The sequence below is a fragment of the Athene cunicularia genome, assembly GCF_003259725.1.
Source record: "Athene cunicularia isolate RWA chromosome 1 unlocalized genomic scaffold, athCun1 chr1_part2, whole genome shotgun sequence".
NCBI classification, from domain to species: domain Eukaryota; kingdom Metazoa; phylum Chordata; class Aves; order Strigiformes; family Strigidae; genus Athene; species Athene cunicularia.
In genome coordinates this window covers 65,965,093-65,988,990 of record NW_020799092.1, presented here as the reverse complement: position 1 = coordinate 65,988,990, position 23,898 = coordinate 65,965,093, and the positions used below count along the sequence as shown (strand labels likewise).

At 37.3% G+C, this 23,898-nt stretch overlaps 1 protein-coding gene across 5 annotated transcripts in view; it reads right to left on the bottom strand.

Annotated features, from left to right (window-relative positions):
- Nucleotides 1-2,834: 2,834 nt before the first annotated feature.
- Nucleotides 2,835-23,898, bottom strand: part of CERK (ceramide kinase) — a 46,691-nt gene continuing 25,627 nt past the window's right edge. For 4 of the 5 annotated variants that reach the window (XM_026866418.1, XM_026866408.1, XM_026866393.1 and 1 more), the window contains exons 7-13: nt 18,949-19,023; nt 17,038-17,190; nt 16,146-16,251; nt 13,397-13,467; nt 8,879-9,084; nt 6,441-6,649; nt 2,835-5,706 (exon numbers count right to left, since the gene is read on the bottom strand). In XM_026866418.1, coding sequence (XP_026722219.1) covers nt 5,607-5,706; nt 6,441-6,649; nt 8,879-9,084; nt 13,397-13,467; nt 16,146-16,251; nt 17,038-17,190; nt 18,949-19,023 — 920 coding nt within the window. In that variant the 3' untranslated portion in view covers nt 2,835-5,606. The remainder of the gene's footprint in view (nt 5,707-6,440; nt 6,650-8,878; nt 9,085-13,396; nt 13,468-16,145; nt 16,252-17,037; nt 17,191-18,948; nt 19,024-23,898) is intronic. The other variant, XM_026866401.1, reaches the window with a different exon arrangement.

The following is a 23,898-nucleotide window of genomic DNA, read 5'->3' as shown; positions in this document are numbered from 1 at the left end:
CCACAGCTGAGTGCTGCCGTGCCAGACATGTTAGAACTTCAGAATGAACTTGAGTCGAAGGCAGCCAAGTGGTACGCCACAATTGATATGGACAATGCATTTTTCTCCATGCCTCTGGCAGCAGAATGCAGGTGAAGGTTTGCTGTTACCTGGAGGGGTGTCCCAATACACCTGGAATTGACTGCTCCAGGGGTGGAAACAGCCCCACCATTTGCCATGGACTGATCCATGCTGCACTGGAACAAGGTGAGGCCCCAGAACATTTACAATACAGTGATGACATAATTACATGGGTAATACAGCGAAGAAGTTTTTGAGAAATGGGAGAAAATAATCCAAATCATTCTGAGAGCTGTTTTTGGCATAAAGTGCGGTAAGGCCAAGGGCCTGCCTAAGAGATTCAATTTTTAGCAGTAAAATGGCAAAATGGACATCATCAAATTCCAAAGGAAGTGATTAATAAAATAACAGCTATATCCTCACTGACTAACAGAAGGGAAACATAAGCTTTCTTTAGGTGTTGTGGGTTTCTGGAGACTGCACATTCCAAATTACAGTCAGATTGTAAGCCCTCTCTATCTAGTGACCTGGAAAAAGAATGATTTTATGTGGGGCCCGGAAAAACGACAGGCTTTTGAACAAATTAAGCAGCAAACGGTTCATGCAGTAGCCCTCGGGCCAGTTCAGACAGGGCAAGATGTTAGGAATGAGCTCTACACTGCAGCTGGGAAGAATGGTCCTACCTGGAGTGTCTGGCAGAGAGCAGCAGGGGAGACCTGGGGTCAGCCCCTGGGGTTTTGGAGTCAGGGATACAGAGGATCTGAGGACCACTACACTCCAACCAAAAAGGAGATACTGGCAGCATCTGAAGGGGTTTGAGCTGCTTCAGAGGTGATCAGGACTGAAGCACAGCTCCTCCTGGCTCCCCGGCTGCCAGTGCTGGGCTGGATGTTCAAAGGGAGTGTCCCCTCTACACACCATGCAACCGATGGCACATGGATTGAATGGGTTTCATTAATCACACAGTGGGCTCGAATAGGGAGCCCCAGCCATCCAGAAATACTGGAAGTGATCACAAACTGGGCAGAAAGCAAAGATTTTGGAATGGCGCCAGAGGAAGAGGTAACACGTGCTGAAATGGCCCCACCATATAATAAACTACTGGATAATGGGAAGTGCTATGTCCTGTTCACTGATGGGTCCTGTCGCATTGTGGGGAAATATCGAAGGTGGAAGGCAGCTGTGTGGAGCCCCACACGACGGGTCACTGAAGCTGCTGAAGTAGAAGGTGAATCGAGTCAGGTCGCAGAGGTGAAAGCCGTCCAGCTGGCCTTGGATATCGCTGAGCGAGAAAGGTGTCCAGTGCTCTGCCTCTGTACTGACTCATGGACGGTGGCAAATGCGCTGTGGGGGTGGTTACAGCAGTGGAAACGGAGCAACTGGCAGCGCAGGGGCAAACCCACCTGGGCTGCTGAATTATGGCAAGATACTGCTGCTCGGGTAGAGAATTTGGTTGTGAAAGTACCCCATGCAGACACTCATGTACCCAAGACTTGGGCCACTGAACATCAGAACAACCAACAGGCAGATCAGGCTGCTAAGATTAAGGTGTCTCAAGTAGATCTGGACTGGCAACATAAGGGTGAACAATGTGCTCACTGGGCACATGACTCCTCAGACCATCAGGGCAGAGATGCAACATATAGATGGATCATGACCAAGGAGTGGACTTCCACTGGGGGAGAAAGTAAACAACTGGTCACATGGTGATCGGCTACCGACCGAGTTCAAACCACAACATGGTCCCCCCATAGGCCACAGTTCCTTCCAGAAAACTTGCTCATGCATGTGCCCCTCTCCACGTCTGCAGCTCCTACAGGAAACTTGCTTCAGCATGGGCTCTTCACAGACTGCAGCTTCCTTCAGGGTTCTGCACCTGCTCTGGTGTGGGGTCCTCCCCAGCTGCAGGTGGAGATCTGCTCCACTGTTACTCTCCCTGGGTGCAGGGCACAGCTGCCTCACCATGGGCTGCACCACGAAGGGGAATCTCTGCTCTAGCCCCTGGAGCTCCTCCTCTCCCTCCTTTTTCACTGACCTGGGTGTCTGTAGGGTTGTTTCTTTATTTTCCCCTCACTCCTTTCACAGCTGCTGTGCAGTGATTTTTACCCTTTCTTAAGTATGCTATCACAGAAGTGCTACCAACGTCACTGATCAGCTCAGCTCTGGCCAGTGGCAGGTCCATCTTGGTGCTGGATGGAACTGACTCTGCCCAACGTGGTGGCATCTTCTGGTGTCTTCTCACAGAAGCCACACAGGCAGCTCCCCTAGCTACCAAATCCTTGCCATGTAAGCCCAATACACTTCAAAAGCAGAAGCCTACAATGCTGAACAGCATTTTCTCCTGTGTCCGCTATCCCTCTAAAATGAACATATTTTACTTATTAGAATATGTACTGCATCTTATTTGTTATTGCAATGAAATTCTAAAAGCCCCCATCTATTTACTATATATTTCCTTCGATTTTTGTAGTTTAGGTTTAAATAACTTTAAATACTTGCACTGTAACTTTCTTTTTACCCCCTTTAATCTTTCGTTTACCTGGGTAGAGTTGCTTAGTAAGTCCGGCTTCAACAGTTGCCTTCCTTCACCCTCAGCGTTTGTCCACTCACACTTGCTAAAAAGCTGTGGTCAACTCCAAGGGAAGCTTATGAATTACTTCTCCACCTGGTTTAAACTGCCCTCATTGGTTACACTGAGGACACTACTGCCAGATCTCTGCCAAACAAAGGTAGGTATTATTTCAAATCAGTTTGTGAAAAGAAGAAAAAAACCATTTCTGTACAATGTAAGTTTATTTTTTCAATGAAATGCCCTAGCATCATAGAACACATTTTCTAATCTTGAAGCCAGCAAGATTGCGAAAAAAAGAAAAATTGAGCTTGGTTTTCTTATACATAATTTCCATACTGGGACTACATTCAGAGAAAAAAAACCCTAGAATTAAAATGTAAGCAGGCATTACTTACACAGCTCTCTTCTTAAAAATAAACTGGACATGTCATACAACTCGCATATGGTGGTTTGCTAGCACAATTTGCTACAAATAGAATTATTCAAATGCAACTATGCAGCTTTTCTATTACCTAAGACCTTTTCATTTTATTACGTTGCAGCACTGTTATTATCTACTTCACACTTTATTACTATACTACAGAATGATCTTTCCTCCTCCTTTTCCAGTAGCTTGTTTCTCAGAAAGAGGGCCTTCACTGTGGCTGTTTGGAAACACCAAGCACTAGCTTTTAGGTATTAAAAAAATTCAAAAGCATACTAATATACATTCACAATTGAGATTAAGCCTCCATGTTTCAAATAAGGGTGTCAAGACTTGCTATTAAACTAATGGAAAGAGCTGGTTAGTATTTGCTCCTGTTCTCATTTATGAGAACACGATCTGGATAGCTGTAATGCCTCATAAATGCCTTCACCTGTTGGTAAGCTAAGTGTGTACTCTCATATCCTGCACAAGAATTACAGCAACTTCAAGTCTGGGTTCTCTCCCAATATTCATGGATAGACCACAAGAACTGTGGAACTTTTTAAACACAGGACACTGACAAAAAAATATTTGTATTTGTAGAATTAGTGATCTAGTGGACGGTGTCCCTGCCCATGGCAAGGGGGTTGGAATCAGATGATCTTTAAGGTCCCTTTTAACTCAAACCGTTCTATGATTCTATGAACTGCATAATCTTATTTTAATGGGATTATTAGTTCAAAAGTACTGTTTAACTTATTAAACATGGCTTTAAAAATACAGTATACATATCACTTGTGTTACAAATGCCTGAAAAACATTGGAGCAATCAACATTTCAACTCACTGCATTAATAAGGAAAGTAAGCAGCAGTACCTTTAGAAAAGTATTCAAGTATTTCCCTGAAATACTATATATATATATATAAAAAAAAGATCCTAAATGTTGTATGACTGCACTTCAAGCAAGCATCATTTGCAAGTGCTTTCTCTCATACAGAGAATTATGAATAATCCTTTGTAGCAAAGATATAGCACACAATTTTAATATTAACAAAATTGGAATGTAAATAACTTCAACAGAAAAAAAATCTGCCACTTAAAACAATTTTCAAGTGCTTCAGTAATAAAATGACCAATCACCATGGTTTACACACACCAAACACATGAGAAACATGAAACTAATACAAGCTGAATAACAGAAGTGACAATAAATATGCATGAATAGAGAATCATTAGCTGCTCAGACACAGTAACACCCTCAGATGCAGTAAGTTTTACAGAGAACCACACACTTAAGAAAAGATAGAAGAGAGCAGGGGCTAACTTCTGATCCTCAAACAGGAATAAATCTGAAAAAAGCAAAATTTAGCCCCAAATCTACACACAGAACATGTATGTGCCACAATACAAAAATCCATACACAACTTAAATAACTTCGTCACTATATATGATAGTCTAATGTTTTTTGCTATAAAAACAAATCAGCACAGTGAATTAATGATTTATCAGATGCCAGTTTCTTCCCTTGACTTTACAAAACAAATTATTTTGTTTCATACTTAGATAAAAAACCCATTATTTTAAAAACTTTCAGTCACCAGATCATATTTTTAAACTTAACATTCCAATGTCCTATTCTGCAAAGAGATTTTAACATATGTAGTAGAATCTCCAAAGAAGAGTGTACTGAAGCAGAAAGCTTTTAATATATTAATTTTAGATATTTAAAAAAAATTAAAACTTGCTGGTGTTTCAGAAGGGATCTAAATTTTCCTTTGCCTGTGCCTTCCTGGTATTATATAAAGTATTCCTGTGAGTTGCTTGCAAGACATTTCTGTTTGCACTGTATGGTATTTGGTATCAACCAGTCATAAAACCCTTTATAATCCCAAAAATGCAAGAAAGCCTGTATAAATACAATACATAGGATAAGGTATGATCTGTATAGAGATGTGCTTTTATTTTTCAAAGTATTTCTAAACTCTTATTGTTATTACTTAAAGCCAGGAATGTGTGTTTGAATTGCATTGATAAGTTGCAAGGTATAGTCAGAATTACAAAATGAAAGATTTTTCTATTAAAAAAAAAAAAGATGCAAATGACAACACTGTTATCCAGAATTTAAGCCGCATGCAACCACATAACACTCCCAGAAGAAAATGTCTTCAAGACACTAAAAATATCTTGTCTTGATATCCTGGTTTCATGACAATGGGAAGTCCAATCTTTCATAACATTTAGATATTATTGCAACACAACTGCTAAATTTGCTCTCTAGAAAAGCACAGAGAATTTATCAGTCATTGTGAATATGTGTATATATATATATATGCCTATCCTCTCTTTTCTAACATAACCTAGATTACATTACTTCAAGATATATTTTAATGATTACAATGTTCTTTAAAAAATGAGACAATGCAATATGATGCCTAAAATTATACTGACACACACACACAAAAAAAAAATCTAAAATTTTGAAATACTTGTCAATTTGACTAAAATGCATATTTACTCAATTTCATTGAGCTTTTATTGTTTCTTCTCCCCACTGGAGGAACAATGTCTATAATAATTGTTCAATGCTACTCTGGCTGTAGACAGCTTCATCTTTAGAGTTTTCCTCAATTCCTCTTGCAAATAGTTTCACAAACTGGCAATGAACCCTGAAAAATATGGAAATCAATTAGTAAGAAATTAGTACTACATATTTATTGCTAATAATGCATGAATTTCAAGCAGTTGGACAAAGTTCCTTGCTCCAGACAACAGAAACTATGATCTCATTCTTGATACAATCCTACCCTGCAAAGAAGGCTGGATGCTTTCATGTATCCATCACTCCTGTTATTCCTCTTCTCCACACAAAGTTCTATGGGGCACATAGATAAGCTGATCTTGTACAATATATGTTATTTACAAAAAACAATTTGGACTGTTGATTATATTTTAGTGGAACACACATATAAATATTTTATATTGTGGTTTTGGTTCCCTTTGTTCTAAAAACAATTAACCAAAAAAGCCCCAATCAAGAAAGAAAAAAGCCCTTCAAATTACATAAACCTCTATTCCCTTCTAATTTGGTACTCCACTCATTTAAAAAGAATCCTCCCAACACCACCTTCATCTTTAGCACTTCAAGCACATATCAGTTCCTGAGAAATAAGTATGACTTCAAAGGTAGGGCCATCCATGTATCTCAGTCAGAGCGATTGTTTAAAATATACATGGTTGAAGTATTCTCTGGAAAGGACTCAAAGTAACCAAAAATATTGTTTATTGTGAGAAGACTCAAATTTGCTATGCAGAGGCACCTCTTTGGCATGTCTTTACGAGCATCTTTAAAAATCAGTGAAAACATGTTTTCTGGTATATGAACAGAAAAATTGATGCTTACCTCACTTGAATTGCTGAACTGTCCAGAGTTTCTCCATCACAATTCCAGGTGCTATTAGCAATATTACAGCAACAGGCTGGATGATCTCTGCAGAACTGGCCAAAACGTTTCTTTCCTATGTCTGTGATGTTGCTTTCGTTGTCTTCTGAAAGCTTTGATGTAAATTGAAAACTCTTCACCCGGTAAACATCTACAAATGAGAAGTCAAACTACAAAGAAAAAAAAATCAAAACAGGCAATTACAATTAAATACATTTGTTATGTAAAGCAATTCAGCATGCAGCATTTTTTATTCAAGGAAGTCCATCCACTTCAATTTTCTAGAGGAGCTTACCTGAGGCATAGTGATTTTTGTTTTTAAAAAAACTGCACAAGTCAGAAACAATAAAGCCAAAATGGAACCTTACTTTTCAATGGTCTTCTTCAAGTAGCTGTGATACTGTCACTTTATAGATTATCACATAACAGATCCTGAGATTATGGCTAAATAGGGTATAAAAACTATTAAAAATACCTTATAAAAACTATTATACATGGAATCAAAGTCAAAAAGGTTTGGATTGGATCTCTGTACTATCCTCAGGACGTGTCCAACTACAGTTCTTACAACACATGGACTTTTCTGAAAGCCTTACACTTCTGCATTTGGAACAATGCCCTGTCAGTGTGATTGCATCAGAGCTGGGTGTATATGAAAATAAGAATAAAGGGCAATATTATTACATTCAACAGAACAAAAATAAACTAATTAATTCAGCTAGAAAAAGTAGGACAATTAAGAGATGCTCTTTTAACAGAGGTTGCAGATGTACACTACAATATCGTACAAACGCTTTAAAATATGCTTTGTAGATTAAAGTAACAATCACATTAGAGGGTGTCCCCACCTGCCCTGAAAGCACCTTAACTGATATGGATTTAAACATTTATCAAGTTGTTATAAATACAAACACGTCATTTAGCAAATGTAATGGAGTATGTCTGTATGCATCTATAGGAAGTGGATGGCAAGGAAACAAAAGTGAACAAAGTAAGTTTACTCATAAACCAGTCTGTATTAATGTACAGTCACCCTTTTCTTCTTTTTTCTTTTGACACTTTCTTAAGTTTTCATGGTTTCCCACTAGTATGGTACACACTAACTCAAGGTGAGGACATATGTATAACCCTGCATTTAATCTACACTGCAAAACCAACATAGCCCAGAGAGAAACAGTTGGGAAGCACTGGAAGGGGAATGGCCACAGTAGCAATCAAAAAAGCATCAGAGTTGAAGGGACCTCCTAGGTCTTAAATTCCCCCAGCTTTTAACCATAAACAAACTGTGAAGTTGTCAAAAGTCCACACTTGGAAGCACTGGCTCATGGATATGATGAGGCTCACTAAGCAGTGTGCTAGTCCAAACAGTTTAGTTGCAAAACCTGGTATGCATGGCTGCACAGAGCCACCCATGAATGTCCTCATGTCTCAAGTCTAAGCAAAGTGTAGTCTCTTAATAAATATTGAAGCCAATTTGAAAGGTAGCCAAGGAAGGCTTCAAATAATTAAAAATATCAAGGGAACAGTGAGAGCAAGTGCGAAGGAGTGAAAAGAAGAGAAGACTGAGAATAGCAGGAAGGAGGAATACAGACACAAACACAATGTCCCAGGGAATGGTAAAGAGGAAATACAGGAAAGAGATTCTATACTAATTCTTCCACAGAAGAGGAAGAAGAGCATCATAAACAGGAGAGATTTATTATTGCTTTTATAACTAGATATGACATTAGTACATTGTTCAGATAATTTCCAAAACTTGTTAATAGTATCAGGTTGTAACAAATATTAAATGTGTGTATTCACAGCCATAGCTCTGGTTTCAACAGATAATACAATGCAAAACAGTGATGAATCTTCCTTTGAAGTTTATCCTGACAGCTACAATACATGCAAGGAGTATTTTTGAAACTGGATGCATAAAGTTCATATCCTGGTCACACAGATTTATTAAAATTCTGTTAAAAGCCTGCAGTTTATGATCAAACTACATCTCTGGTAACGTTCTTCTAAAGCACATTTTTATACAGTTTAGAAAAAGTGATTTCTTCAGTACATCTTCCACCTCATCTATATTATACTGCTGTTAGCAGTTTTTCACAACAAAGACATGGGGACACAGTTGTGATAAAATCACTTTAAATATTATCCAAACAGCAAATATATGAAAAATGTTATGAAAGAGAATTTGATTAGCAAAAGTTAAATTCTGTTAGAATGCTATGGCTATAAGACTTGACTTAGTTAAATGAGGGTTATTTCTAAATGGTATACACTCAGAGATTATGTCACCCAAAATGTATAACTGCTTTGTAGATGTTATTATTGTCATACAAGAATATTGATATTTACAACTTAGACTGACTCTGGAGAATTCACTGTCAAAGGGAATACACACCTACCTGATCATCTTGGTTTGTATGTCTGACAAGGTACCGTAGAAAATCAAATCTAGAGCATTTACGAACTAGAATAAGGTCAGCTGATCCATCTGCCAAATGAGCTGCTGGTGAAAGACCTTTTGGACTTCGTGGACAGGCACAGCTCATATTTACTGCATTGATGGCTAGAAATTTCCCTTTAATAACCTTCCATTCTTCTTCATCTTCTGAAATACATCAGTAAAGACACAGAAATAGGTTATTATTTGACCTACGCACAAGAACACTAAAAAGAAACCACTTTGGGCAACTTAGAAGTCTTTACTGAATATTCATGCACTGTAAATACCTATCTAAAGTAAACCGCTTTTTAAAAATATATTTGTCATATGCTAACAGAGAAAGTTTCTTTCTCCCTTCACAGACTGTGATTACGTACTCATTTCTGACATATGTGCGTTAAATTAAGGATCAGTATTAATATGGGTAAACTTACAATACTTTAGGCAGCGAAAAGACAGAGGCAAGTTACAACTCTTGGCATGTGAAAGTTCAGGGGGATTTTTAACTTTTTAAAAATTTTATTCTTGCTCTTCAACATATTAATCTTAAATAAACAATCATGCAAAGACAGTGGTTTAGTATTTGACTTCTGAATCAATATTCGTCTTCTGCCTCAATGCCACAACTATATTAAAAAAAAAAAAAAAAAAAAAAAAAAAAAAATCAGCAAGGACCAGCAGGCAGCAGATCAGGAGTCTGTTTCGACCCCAACCCCAAATGTCTGAAGATGAATACTATTAACAGAGTTGAACTTTCCTGTGTGTAAATCTTCAGATATGTCTGGAAAACAATGCAAAAATCTGTTTTCAACAACATGAAACTGTTCTGTTGGAGAGTAGACATAGACTGAGATTAAATATGTGATGGCATCAATACTGTGAAGAGCAGAGGAATTTTCTGGAACAAAAAACGACTGGTGGGCAGTGCAGAGTTGTCATCTAAACTTATTTTCTTTAATATGGATAAAAATAGATTAAAAAATACCTTTGCATTTTTAGATTACATATTGTCGCCTTCCTCACTACAATAAGAGAAGCCCATAAAGCAGCCATAACACTCCTTTTCTCCTCCTAACATAAGTGGACTCAGGGATTTCAAAGAACAACTCCAGAGAAGTAATGATTGCAGAATCGTCTATGGAGATACTTGTGGTTCTAAGACTGGAGTTCAGGAGTGAAGTGCTATTGTTGATGATGGGGGTAAAATTAAGGAATGAACAAAAAACTATAAAGATTGTTTATATAAGCTTGTTAAAGTTTGACCATCAAATCACATGGCAAGGTAGAAGTTTTGAGGCATATTAACTGGTACAGACTTAGAAATCTAACATTTGTCAGTTCCCCATGTTCGGGTTACCTTATAGTTATTTTAAAGGTGCTTCTCTGATGGGACTATAGATAACATTTATGCTATATATTTCACGTCCTGCAATTCTGATATTCTTTACTGTCTTAGTTGTAGGGATTTATTTACTTTAGAGAATTATTATTACAATAGCCTAGGTAATTTTGGACCTAAAGTCTATGATGCATTCATTTTGAATTGACCTCTTTCAATCTTTCTTCAACATAAAAATAAGAAAAAAAATGTTTGGAAAAGTATTCTGTAGTTGTCCGTTGCTCTTGAACTTTTCTCACTTCCTTGAATTTTTATTAACTGGAACTTCTTACCATCGACTCTTTAGTAATAGAGCCAAGAAAAACAGAAATCCATGAAAAATAGAGCAGGATTACAATGTGACAAAAATCTTAAAGGAAGCTAAAAACTTTATTCTTTTTCCATCTAGACTATCCTCTCTATCTCCTGATAAATAAATCAGTTGTAAAAAGAAAAAAAATGCAGCTCAAATTCAACATTTTTGCATCATTTGCCAGAGCGGTTTTAGTATTGCTTGCCTTACTGATCTTTTTATGTTGCTTTCAAAGAGGACGTTAAAGAAAGAAATAATTTAAATCAGATTCAAAATGTGTATCATAAGAGAGATGAGGAAGACTTAAGTGTCAAACTACAGATTTACTTTGTTCAGGCTGCAGACAAATGATGAGGCCCTCCTTGGAGACGAAGGTAACTGAACAGAACATAAGGAACTACTCGAACTAGAAACATCTGTGTCCAGAACTACACTAGCACTTATTTACAAGAAAACCAGTTATTTTCTGATATACAAGCCACAAAATGAAAACAACAACCTTTACTGATAAAAGCTTTTCTTGTTTATCTGAGAAGCACTAATAATTCAGTCTAGATGTGTCTAGATACGTGTTAACTTTTGAAGCATGCTCACTGTAATAAATAAGTCTCAAATTACTTAAGGTAGAATGCTTATACATGTTACTGTAATAGATTGTTTTCACCTAGTGAAAAGGTACTGTTCAGTATAAATTTCAGCATGTTATTCAAAAAAAGCTTCATTGTTCGAGTTAGGAACAAAGTGAGGGTTTTTACCACTTTTTAAATGACCAACTGTTTTCATAACCATTCTACAGGGTACATCAGTATAAAGCACAAATTATTCACCCAAAGTATCTTTCATACAATAGAGCAATCATACGATGGGAGAGCATAAATGACACTCATTTCAACTGTCTATTATGTATATATACTGCAAGTTGCTTAAATCAGTATAAAGTACTAACACTCAAAGTTTACTCAGCACATGGACATAGACTTCTGCACAATACAAAGAAGTATGTTCAGTGACAGCCAATGCAAGCATCCTTCTAATCTTATCTGAATTGTACACAAACCAAGCAGGGACAATAAAGGAGCCAGTCAATACACCCTGATGAGTAAAAAACTCATCGGAGGTGAAAATTTAAAACACATTTTATTACAAATCAAGAGTAGCTGATTGCTATTGTTTGCTTACCAATGCTGCATAGAGAAGAGACTGAACTGCAAAGAAAACTGGCTAACAGAATAAAATGGATTTAAGTAAACAACATTCTACATAATCAGCTGTTTACTGTCTTGTGCAATGCTGTCTCAAACAGTCTTGATTGCTCACTAAGCTGTAGCTTTCTTCTACCTTTGCTGGATCAAAACTAACAAAAGTGGCAGATTTAAAAAAAAACCCCAAGCACAATAAACCAAAACAATACCAAACATAACAACCCCAGAAACAAAAGAAAACAGGTTTGGCAATTTCTAACTACATTTATTTCTCAAAAAGGCAGATTTTTTTTTTTAATTATCAAAAGAGCCTGCTATCAGATTTAGCTTCTAAGAAAATACTATGTAAAGCAATTTCTTTAGCTGAATCTGGGCATAAATGAAAACAACTCAAGAAATACTCCTATCTGGCCATCTGTTGACTATATCAAAGATCTGAAAGCAGTAGCTGGGATGAAAGAACTATATATAAGCATGTGTAACAGGAATTCAAGTTGGCATAGGAATCTATATACAGCCTTTATGCTACCAATGAATCTCTGTAGTATGATGATACTCTTTTTGCTAACAAATGGCTGAAACCTGGCACAGTTACTGTGAGAAATAACTGTAATTATAAGATAATCTAGGTCATAAGGACCAATGTTTGTGTCAAGAAAATTATGGCTTTATGCACTGGGCTCTACAAGAAAAGAAAAAAGAAAAAAAGAGTAAAAACAGAAGCAAGCACCCATGGGAAGGCTTTGTACTGTTTAAGAGGGGTTTATCCAAGACCGTGAACTGAGATGAGAGGTGAAATTCAGCCAACTGAATCTGCATATCTTACTCCAGCAAGGTCACAAGTGTATCAATATCAGTGTCTCCCATTAGGATGTAGTAGTCAGACATAAAGAGATACAACAACGACAATGACTGCACAGAATCCAGTATATTAACAGTTGTTTTAACAAAAGGAAGGAAAAGTTATGCCCATGAAAAAATACAAGTGTATGCAGGGGTTGGAATGGGGGAAAAAAAGATAATAAGGATAGCATAACTAGAGAGAGAGTAGAGAAATCTCATTTATCATTTATACTGCATATTCATGGGGTACTGACTGCTTAACGCTACTAGATCGGTTATTAGTTGTCCAAGTTCACTGCCTCGTACTTATTTAATAAACAGCTGTACACAGAGTGACTTCTGTGCTAACAGAGACAAATTTTTAATCCCGATCTATTCTAAAAGTCATCTTAATGAACTGCTTCCTTATATACTACCTCACAGTTTATCAGTTAAGTACTTCTCACAATAAGAACACAGAGTCCTAGCTCACAGAGTATTTTCCTAAAGAAACCCAATACATTGAAATACGAGAATAATTATTATCAGTTTATCAGAATTTTCTGAGGTTTGGGTGAAGGAGACACCTTACATCTTTTTCATGTATTGTCTTAAAACTTTAAGTAACAATGGATCATCTAATAACTCATAAAAAACCACCAACTTTTTTGCTTAAAAAAACCCCACCACACACCTGAACTGATATATTCTGAAAAATACTTTGTATAATACTACACCATCTTACTTTCTATGACAAATTACCTTCATGTTTTAATCCACATTCCTTGTGCTGTTCTGCCAGCTGTTGCTCACTTTTCTTGCAAATGTAACATCTGAAAACAAAAATACCATTCAGTTCCTGAAAACAAAACTATCATTCAGTTTAACTTTGTTTTACTCAATCATTACAAGATCTTCCTCCACCACAAGAAGCATCATGGTACTTACAACTCTGATGTGGCATGAATCATGATGGCCCTGCAGACAGTATAGGTACTTAAGTACAGTGTTGAAGATTACTAGATGACAGAAATAAATGTATCACAGAGCCATAAGATCACATAGGTTGGAAGGGACCTCTGATGCAGTCCAAACCTCTGCTCAAACCAGGTCTTTCAGGATTAAGAAGTTCACCATCTTGTTCAGTAAAGTTCTGAACATCTGCAAGGGTAGAGTCCACAAGACCTCTGGGCAATTTGTTCCAATATTTGACTGCTGCAACAGTGAAAAACACTATATACTGGAGCTAGTCCTTCATCTCACAAGTGCTGAGTACAGGGGAAGAATCACTTCTTAGGACTTGTTGGCTCCTCTTTTGCTTAGAAAGCTCAATATAAGGTTGGCCTTCCTTGCTGCAAGGACACTGCTAACTCAGGTACAGCTGTCGTCCAACAGAATCCTGAAGTTCTTCTTGGCAGAGCTGCCTTCCAGCCAGTCAGTGACCAGCCAGTACTGTTGCATGGGACTATTCCACCCCAGGTATACAATATTGCCCTCTCCTGAACTTCAGGAGGTTCCTATCAGCCATTTCTTCAGCCTGCCAAGGTCCCTCTGAATAGCAGCCCTGATGTTCAACATGTAAACCACTCCTCCCAATCTGGTATCATCCACAGAACACGACTGCACTCCCTGCCACTGTCCCAGTCCGTAATAAAGATGTTGCACAGTATTAGCCCCAACACTGATCCCCAAGGGACTAGTAATTGACTACCATTTGGACTTGGTACTCTACCCTTTCTAGGTTCTAGTTTTCCACCCACCTATCTGGTCCACAACTCATCAATTTGGCACTACAGGAAACAGTACCAAAGGCCTTGCTAAAGTCAAGGTATGTAACACCCACTGTTTCCCCCTCATCCACAGGCTTGGGGTCAGAATACATCAGTGACAACTGGGGCAAAGGAGTAATTTTCTATCCTTTTCTGTATCTTTTATCACTAGGTTCCCCATACCCCTAAAGTGGCAAGACCACAGTTTCTTTAGACTTTTGTTATGATTGGTATACTTACATAATCCCTTTGTAAAAAGCAACACCCTTCACAGCCCTCACTGATTTCATCAACTCCACTTGAGCTTTTGCTTTCAAATTACATCCCTGAATGTTTAGGCAATGTCTCTGTGTTCTTCCAAAGTAACTCATTCCACTTCCACCTTCTCTTTACTTCTCAGATCCTTGCTTACCCACACTGGTTTTCTATCATGCTTACTCAAGTTTCTGCATATCAGAATGGATTGTTCGTTCTTGTGTTTTGAGGTGGTACCAACCAACTCTCCTGGGCCTCTTTGTCCTCCAGGGCAGACTCCCATAGAATCTTGCCAAGATTCCTGAATAAACCAAAACCTGCCCTCCTGAAGTTCAGGGCTGCAATTCTAGTGTTTGTCTTGCTTACTTCTCTCAGGATTTAAAACTCTATAATCTCGTCACTGCTGCCAAGATTGCCCTCAACCATCACATTTCCCACTTTCCTCTTCTGTAACAAGACCAGCAGAGCATTTCTCCTAGTCAGCTTGTCAATCACCTGCATGATCACTGTTATCACCACACTCCAGGACTCTCCTGAACTGATTGTGCCCAGCCCTATTGACTTTCCAGCAATTATCAAGATGTATAAAATCCCCTGTGAGGCACTAGGTGTTCTTTACACCCTGAGACCTGGATGACAGTTTTCTTCCTCTGGAGTTTCTGCTGCATCAAGGCACTTGATGGATCAGACAGATCAGCTAGTACTGGAGACGGTGATCAGCAGCATGTCACAGCACTAACGCAATACAGCCTCAAGTTCCATGCAGTTTCTGGCCCAAGTTTCTGGCTCCCCTGTATGCTGCTGTGTTGTTTGCTGCTGTGACAACTACTATATCTATGATAGCTACATTCATATATAAAGAAGAATAATAAATACAAGCGTATAACTTCAAGCAGGTGAAAGCAAAGAGAAAGGAAGGAACACTGGGAGATTAAGGCAGGCCCCCTGATTGGAGAGACAAGTGGAGAATATCACACAGAACTTACACAGCATAGAAGTAGTTTATAAAAAGGCTAAATAGGCTGATTCCTGAGAGGACCTATCCTCAGGACAATCCATGCCAGCTGTTGTCATGGCACTAAAACAATCACTAAAATTGCTAGATCCAATTACAATGCGAACATTTGAGAATTTCTAAATAACTATTTCCATTTGTAGAAGCTGCAAGGCATCCAGACTTTTCATTTATTAGCAGTAACACAGCACAGTACCCTCAGCATGTCGTAACTATGTAGTGGACTGTTATACTTTGCTTCATTTAAAATTGGGGCAGGGGGAGACCAGCTAACAAAATTTTATTGCGTTTTTGTTTCCTGACCTGATAAAATGAGGTGTTCTGTTTAATGAGTCGATAAACTTTTTTACAAGCTTATCTCTTTCAGAGTTAAGTGGTTTGATATTAAAAACAACATTTCTGTGACCCCTATTTATGTATAGGCCTTTTCAAATAGTTCATGTCAAATATCCAGAGATAAACATTAGCCTACCCTGTTCTGCAGCTATCTTTATCTCGTGGAGATCCCAGTGTGTGTTTTGCTGGTTGAAAAGAAATTGTTCCTTCATAGTAATGATGAGAAAGAAATGTCTTGAAGCCTACATAAAAAAAGGAATTAACCATCATTAAGTCATTATAAATCCACATTGCAAACACCTCTGCATACATCTTTTGATTGTTACTCTCCTTCCTTCTCTAAGGACTGCAAAACAATAGTTGTCCTCCCCAAGCTCACAGCTCTTTATGTTATGATGCTTTACACTGTAAAGGAAAAAGCAATACCACACCACCCCCACAACTTTTTATAATTTGCTAATAGTGCCATTACTTTGCTTGACATCTTTAAAAGCCAACTAAACATTTTAGCTATACATCACTACAGAATCTTAAAATTGGCCTACACTGGTTTTGCATCTTCTTTCCCTAACACAAGACAAATCACAGAAGGCAAAATAGCATAGAATTTACCCAAGTATTAGATAACTAGTCTAAATCATTCATCTCTATAATCAGTGCTCGAAGAAGGACAAAATTAACAATTCATCCCAACAGCTGAATGTCCCAAGATAGAGTGCCTATCTCTAACTGACTGAAAAGAAAAACCAGTATGATTATCACAGAAAATATATTACTTTTTAGGCAGATATCACTAGGTGACATATATTGAACACAACTTTAGTGAGCACACTGTTAATGCTATCCCCAAAGTTAGGGAGCTTTACATAATGTGATCCAATGTACTTGGTACTACAAGTTGTTTAAAATCAGGTTCAGTTTGCTTCTGATGTGTAAAAGCTTCGGAGAAGGTTGGTTTGGAAAGAGTACATCATCTGATTTAGTATGTTTACATGCTGACAAAAGAACGTAATAATTATACAAGTTACCTGAGTAATCATATCTCATCGGACCCATCCACCGCTTCTTTTCACTGTCTTTTAATATATCTCCATAAAAGCCGTAACCCAACAATGATACAGAGTACTTTAAAAACGTGTTGTTGTGATGTACAGAAGAGACATCCAGAGGCTGACAGTCACCTATGAAGGTCAGAAGTGCAAGGTTCTATTAAGGCTTATTTTGTTTGCAACTGCAAACACAACAGTACCTTTAATGTTACAAATTTTTTTTAAATAAAAAAATATATCCTGTATTTATGTCATAACATATATATGTTATATCCATATGTATTTCTTACACATGTGGAAAGGGAAAAATAATTTTTTAATAGTAATTGGATTTAATATTTAAATTAAGCACTAGGTGAAAAGAAAGAGGTGGGTGTGCTGAAAATATATAATGAAGAATTTAGACTCATTTACCATGTGGTAGTAAGAGGGGATGTTACAGAATAGATCAGTGCACTATCAGTACATCTATAAGATACCACTTAATCCTGTATGTCATACTATCAGAGGATAATTCAAGCTGGAAGGGGTCTTTGGAAGTTTCTCAAATCTCCCACTCAAAATACATTCAGCTATGAGGTCAGATCAGGTTACTCATGGCTTATCCTGTTAAGTCCTGAAAATCCCTAAAAACACCACCTCTCTGATGTCCTCATAGTGTAAGCTTTGGTGTGGTGGTGGGTTTTGGGTGTGTGTGTGTTTTGTTTCTTTGCTTGCTTTTTTGGTATTTTGTTGGGTTTGGGTTTTCTTTTTTTTTTCCCCATCTGTTTCACCTTATGTCTATTGTCTCTCATCCTTTCACCATGCACTACTGTGAAGAACCCTTTATCTTAGTGAGCAACATTTAAGAATCTAAATACCTGTGTATATCTGCACATTTAATAATCCCACTAAAATACTATGATATACTAAATCCACCTCTCTGTCTAATCCTAGTCCAGTGGCATGAACTCTACATATGCTGAACAGCGTTAACCATAGGTTAATAACAGAGAAGTACATGTATAAACCTTTGCAACACCACCTCCTGAAACTGCAATTGTTAAGCACCGAGTAACAAGTGATAATGAAATAATCGTTATTTGGAAATTCTATCCTTTATGGTTACACAACATTGTTAGAACTGAAGACCATCTTGCACAATTTTTCAAATTCAGCATTAAGAACTGGGTGACTATGATTCTTCAGTATGTGGCAAGATAGGATGGACATCACAAATCACAATGCACTGAACATGCCAAGCTGTCTCCTTCAGCCCACATGCAGTTCAAGGACTCCATTACTAGAGGACTTTTGAGAAGTAGCCATGTCAGCATCCCTACTGATGACAACATATCGAAAAGCATTTATTGAAGAGTAGTTGCTTTCCTTCCTAGTTCATCTTCAAATATATGACTTACAGATGGTAAAAATGGGGAATTATCAGCTAATTCTAGTCAAGCAGAAGCCATACTTCTAACTTGGCATGGAAGCATTGAATTGCACACGACAACTGGGCAACTGGTACAAAATACTACTATTCAAGTGTCATAGCTTTCTCCAAGATAGATATATATATATAGAGAGAGAGAGATATAGTCCAACAACTTAAACTTCTTACTGTGATTTACTGCTATTTTCAAAAGTGTGCCAGAATGAATGAAAACTTAAGCACCAGACATAAAGTTTCAAAACATTATGATCCCTTGAAAACAATGAATAACAGTAGAGAAAGCAATTAATTTTTAACCTCCTGTATTCCAAATCAGTGTCTTAAATCCTGGACAAAAAAAAAATCTCTCTATTTCAACTCAGCCATTATGTTCAAATTATATTTCACAGACATATAGAAAGAATTAAATGAAGTTACCGCATTTGGCTACTAACAAACAGTGAACTGTGACCACCCACCTACAATAATATGAAGAGCTGATGTTACTGGATCAGAAATGCCAATAGTTGAATAGCATATGCAATCTGTTGATCCTGAGAAATAAAAAACTTGAGATTAATTTGTATCTTTTCAAAACAAATATTATTGCCATGGTCCTCCAAATAAAAGCATTATGTTCCTTTGGCATGGTCCTCCAGATAGAAGCATTATGTTCCCTTGGCTTGCCCCTTTCTATTTTATGGAACAAAGTAAATACAAGGATAAAAATATTATTATTTAAATTCTTCCCCCTCAAATGAGTAGAATTTATTTTTCTCCATATAAAGCACAAAGATTTTCACTATATAAGCAATAAATATATATATCAGTTAGTGAAGGGAAATAAGTTAATTCACATGAAAAATTTCAGGATTACATTGCAGCTATTATATCAATTAAGTATGGAGGGGAAAGGAGGCATAAGCAGATTCTCCTTTGCTTAAGATTTCTTACGCATCAAGATCTCATGAAAAGAAGTTCACTGGTCTCTGTTTTATGGGGCACTGATCTAAATTCCAGGCTGTCAACTTGCTCTTCTCCTCCAGTTGTGTCTTAAACCAGAAACCCCTGCTTAGTTCTATTATTTGAAAATTAGTAAATGCTTGCTTTCACAAATTAGTTTACAGATAAGGGAGCAAAATGGATAATGTGCCTTTACAGTCTTGAGCAAAATACCTACAAGAAGAAAAGGAGAAAGCTTTAGGTGTCACCTATATTCTGTCTTTGTTACTAACTACCTTCAGGTCACTCTCTCAAGTCACTATGTCCACTCAGTATTTTAGGTGCTGTTTAGAAACCCTGATTCCTATTAAAAAACAAAACAAACAAACAAACAAACAAAAAATCAATCTAAGAGCCTAATGTAGGGTTCTGATTTCTACTCTGCAGCAGAGACTTGGAAGTCAGGGCCAGACGTACCTAAGCATATCTGTTGCAGTATCTAACTTCAAAGTCATCTTGTATTCTCCCACCCATTCCCTGAAAATTAATTCCTTTAAAGTCAAGGCTGGAAGTAAGAAAACAATCAATTATTTTGTCCACATATATGTTCTTGGATTTGCTACTGACACACTAGATGTAGAGCAGCTGAAATACAGAGTACTTCCATTTCTGAAGCCTAATCAAATTGAAATAGAAAACTAAAAAATGGAGGAATGAGCAATCACTATTTAAAATCTACTTTTGGTTCCTTCTCACTTCAAGAAAAGTCCAGGCATATACAGTTGTCAACCGGAGCAAAGAAAATCCTTTCCCCTCCAACTCACTTAGGAAATGGACATGACTTCCCCTACCAGTGAAGAGCATGAGAGAAGCTTCTATCAAGTAAACACTATGCAGAAGCCAGTCACAGTGAAAAAGAAGCAGCTCCAGGAGCCAGTTAAAGAGAATACAAATCAAGCAGATGAAATAGCGTGACTGATCTCTTTCTACAAGGTTGAGGTTCAAGATGGTGAAAGTGTACCATTACAAGTATGTGCCTCTGCACAGGAAACGACTCCAATTTCTCTCAGTATCATAACAGGCAAGGTACGCAGATCATACCATGCCACATTTAGAGTTTTACAGCAGAAAATATTAATCAGACTTCACATACTGAAGCTATGCTTTACTGATAATTTTTTCAGTTTCATTTTGCCTCCTACACCCATGAATTTCATGTAGGCAGAAAATTCTCACTTCTTTTGAAAAGAAAAACAAACAAACAAAAAAATAGCCACTAAAAGATCTGACCTGACCTTTTACTGCTGAAGGTACAACTCTGACATTTCATTCAACCTTTCTCATTTCTTCAAGATCTGTTTGCATTCTGCTGCTAGAATAAGCTTAGCCACATTTGTCTTGTAAACAGAGCTTCTAAGTAGTCTTACACTGTAAGGTGGGAGGAGAAGAGGAGAATTCATGCAAGCTATATTTTAACACTGGAGGCTTATCTCCCTATACTCTTCTGTAGTCGGTAACAAGCTGATTTATCTGCTGGCCAATTTTATAGAACTTATTTTCATTTCTATTCATTAACTAGCAAGGGAGGGCTAAAATTAGATCTGAAGTCTGAAATTAATTCTAAGATCCTAAAATGGGAGACTGGGGAAGACACCAGCAGTGTTTACCAACTGTCAAATTATGACTTGTTCTCAGACATGCCAGTGGAGTACCAACTATAAACAGTAAAATGTTTGGCTTTTTCTCTCTGAGCCAGTAGTATGGAGCAAGAAAACCAGTATCATTCCTTATGTACATTCCAAAAGAATATAACTGGTCATAACACTACACCAAGCATGAAGCTAACAGTACTAATTTAAAGGTTACAAAAATGTTCATAATATCTGAGGATTTGAATCTCATTCTAGAACTTTTCAGACAAAAATTGGTTTTATCCTTAGTTTTAAATTAGGTGGGTCTTGAATAGATTTGCAATCTACTACTGCTGAAACAGCACTCTGAAGAGATGCACATGCAAAAACCCACCAAAATCTGGCTTATTTCATCAGTATAACTCTGACACAGAAAGCAGGATTAGAATGTAAATATAGCTTGACTAACATGCCTTGATTAATAGTTTAGGATTGTCAGAGCACAGAGTTTGGGCAAGAAGCTTTCACAGAGCATGACTCTTCACTAATGTTAAGTGGTAGGTGTTTGTCCTGGTTAAACAGAAAAACTATATACATACTCTGCCAGATTTTGTTTGGGGATTTGTAAAGGCAACAGCCCAACTGCATTACGGAAAAGAAAAAGAGTTTTTTACGGGTTGCACAGAACTACATGCAAATGAAAAGAAAGCACTCAGACTGCTTGTTAACTGAGTCTTGATTCATTAAAAAAGATCTTCAGTGTGGACACTAATTTTTGCATTGCTGTGCTAGAAGAATATCAGCATGCAAGGGAACGATTAAGTTTCAGGTTAAGACATCTGGAAGTAGCTACATATATACATGTAACACCGCACACCATGTTGAAGCTTCGATTTTGGTCAAGGAGATCTTGTCAGGAATGCTGATAACAGCTTGAGCTTGATTCAAGGTACTCACACACAGGCCCCATTTGAAGGGCCTTAGGAGACAAGACATCTGCACCAGACAGGCAGATGCAACATACGATCTACAGGCTCTACTGACCATATTGACCAGATGCCCCCTGGCTATAACATGAGTTTAGATGCCCATCTCACCTGCAGACACCTAAAGGTAAGCATAAAAATTTGGGTATCAAATTCAATTTCAAATTGAAACTCACCCTAAAAAGAGTAACTCCTTTACCTAACATGACACCAACCCCCAGTGTTTGAGTGCTGCAGATTACTCTGCTTGGCTTCCAACTGCTACTCTAGCACAACAGTTGTCTTGTACCATACCACCATATGTAGATAGCTGAATCCCAAATTAAATGTCTGAAGCCTCCCAGTTAAAGAAAGCTCTCATTCACAGATATTTTGATATTAAAAGCCTACTGAAAGTATGAAGTGTGTCTTTGTTAAAGTAAGTATAATTACTTTGAATCTTTACCATACATTATGTACACTAGAGTCCTGTTTCATTATCCATTTTCCCCAAAGTCCATTTGTTATTAGGAGGCATCATACAGCCACATAGTTGTTATATAATCAAGTTTAACATTCTTTCCCTCCGCAAATTTAAACACTGTAATTTTAAAAATAAATTTAATGATTTAGAAATTATCAAGGAAATTATTCCTTTTAATTAATCAAGGACAAATGATCAAGATATGTATTTAAAATATTAAAGAGTATGCAGTCCCCACAAAACATTTTGCTAAAGCAAGATTAAAAAAAACCTAATTGATGGACAGCACTACGTAGAATACAGTACACCTAAATCACCAGATTTCTCCTTTGCATGCATATATTGCTGGATATTTGTGAATAGAAAAAATCATGCCACAGGTGCTCAGACACCACCTAACAAGCTTTAAATAGGTCATAGAACCACCAAAGCAGTAAGTAAAACCACATGATTTACTGGTTGTGTGGAAGGGTTCATGCCATATAATTCTGTGGGAGAAAAAATGTTTAAAAAAATCAGTATTTACTATCTGTAATAAATGAGAAGGCAAAGTACTAGAATTAATAATCTGAAAAATGATTAAGACTACTAACTTGTAAGTTTTCTTAAACCAAAACACATGCATGCTGTGGGCTCTAAGTATTCATTTTTGTGCTTTTATTGATGGAAAACTAAGCAAATTCCAAAGAACTGGAAGACCATCACTGTAGTACTAAACCAAGCAGATGACAGAAGCAACAGTCTGCTAGATGGTGATCCTATAGAGAAGAGTGAATTTAATAAAGAAACAAATACTCTTAGTGTTCATAAGCACTGTTCTATGTGAGATACCCTTGACAGGGGCCAGTGCTCTCACAGGACACTCAGAATCCTCAGAGATCAATTAGTATGGCAACAGGATTCTGTACTGCAAATAGGTAGAATAACAACTTTAGTGTGGGTCCTGTATGACTGTAGTATTTTTGTGAAGTCACAATCCATGCAGACACCTCAGCGACAAAATACCTGTTGAGTCATGTTAACAACAGACTAACTGCATAGTCTTGGTCAAACTGCATTTAGTATTTTGAAAAAATGTAGATGGTGACTTTTCTGGGAAGTAATTTTCCAATTACAAGGATCTGACACATTCAAAAGTAAGGGGAGAAGCTACCATTACAGGGAGAGATGCATAGCCTGGGCATACGGATATGTTCCTATACAAAGTTTTATATACATTCTTTCTGCATCCAGAAACCAAGAAATCAAGTTTAACACCCGCATAATGACAAACTGGCTTAAAAAAAAGAAACAGCTCAGATCGTTGGGCTGGGTGTTTTTGGTAAATAATCACTTCAGCAGAAATTCAGTACAATACACAAAAATGGATTAATAAAACAATGGCAAGTTTCAGAGATGGCGTTAACA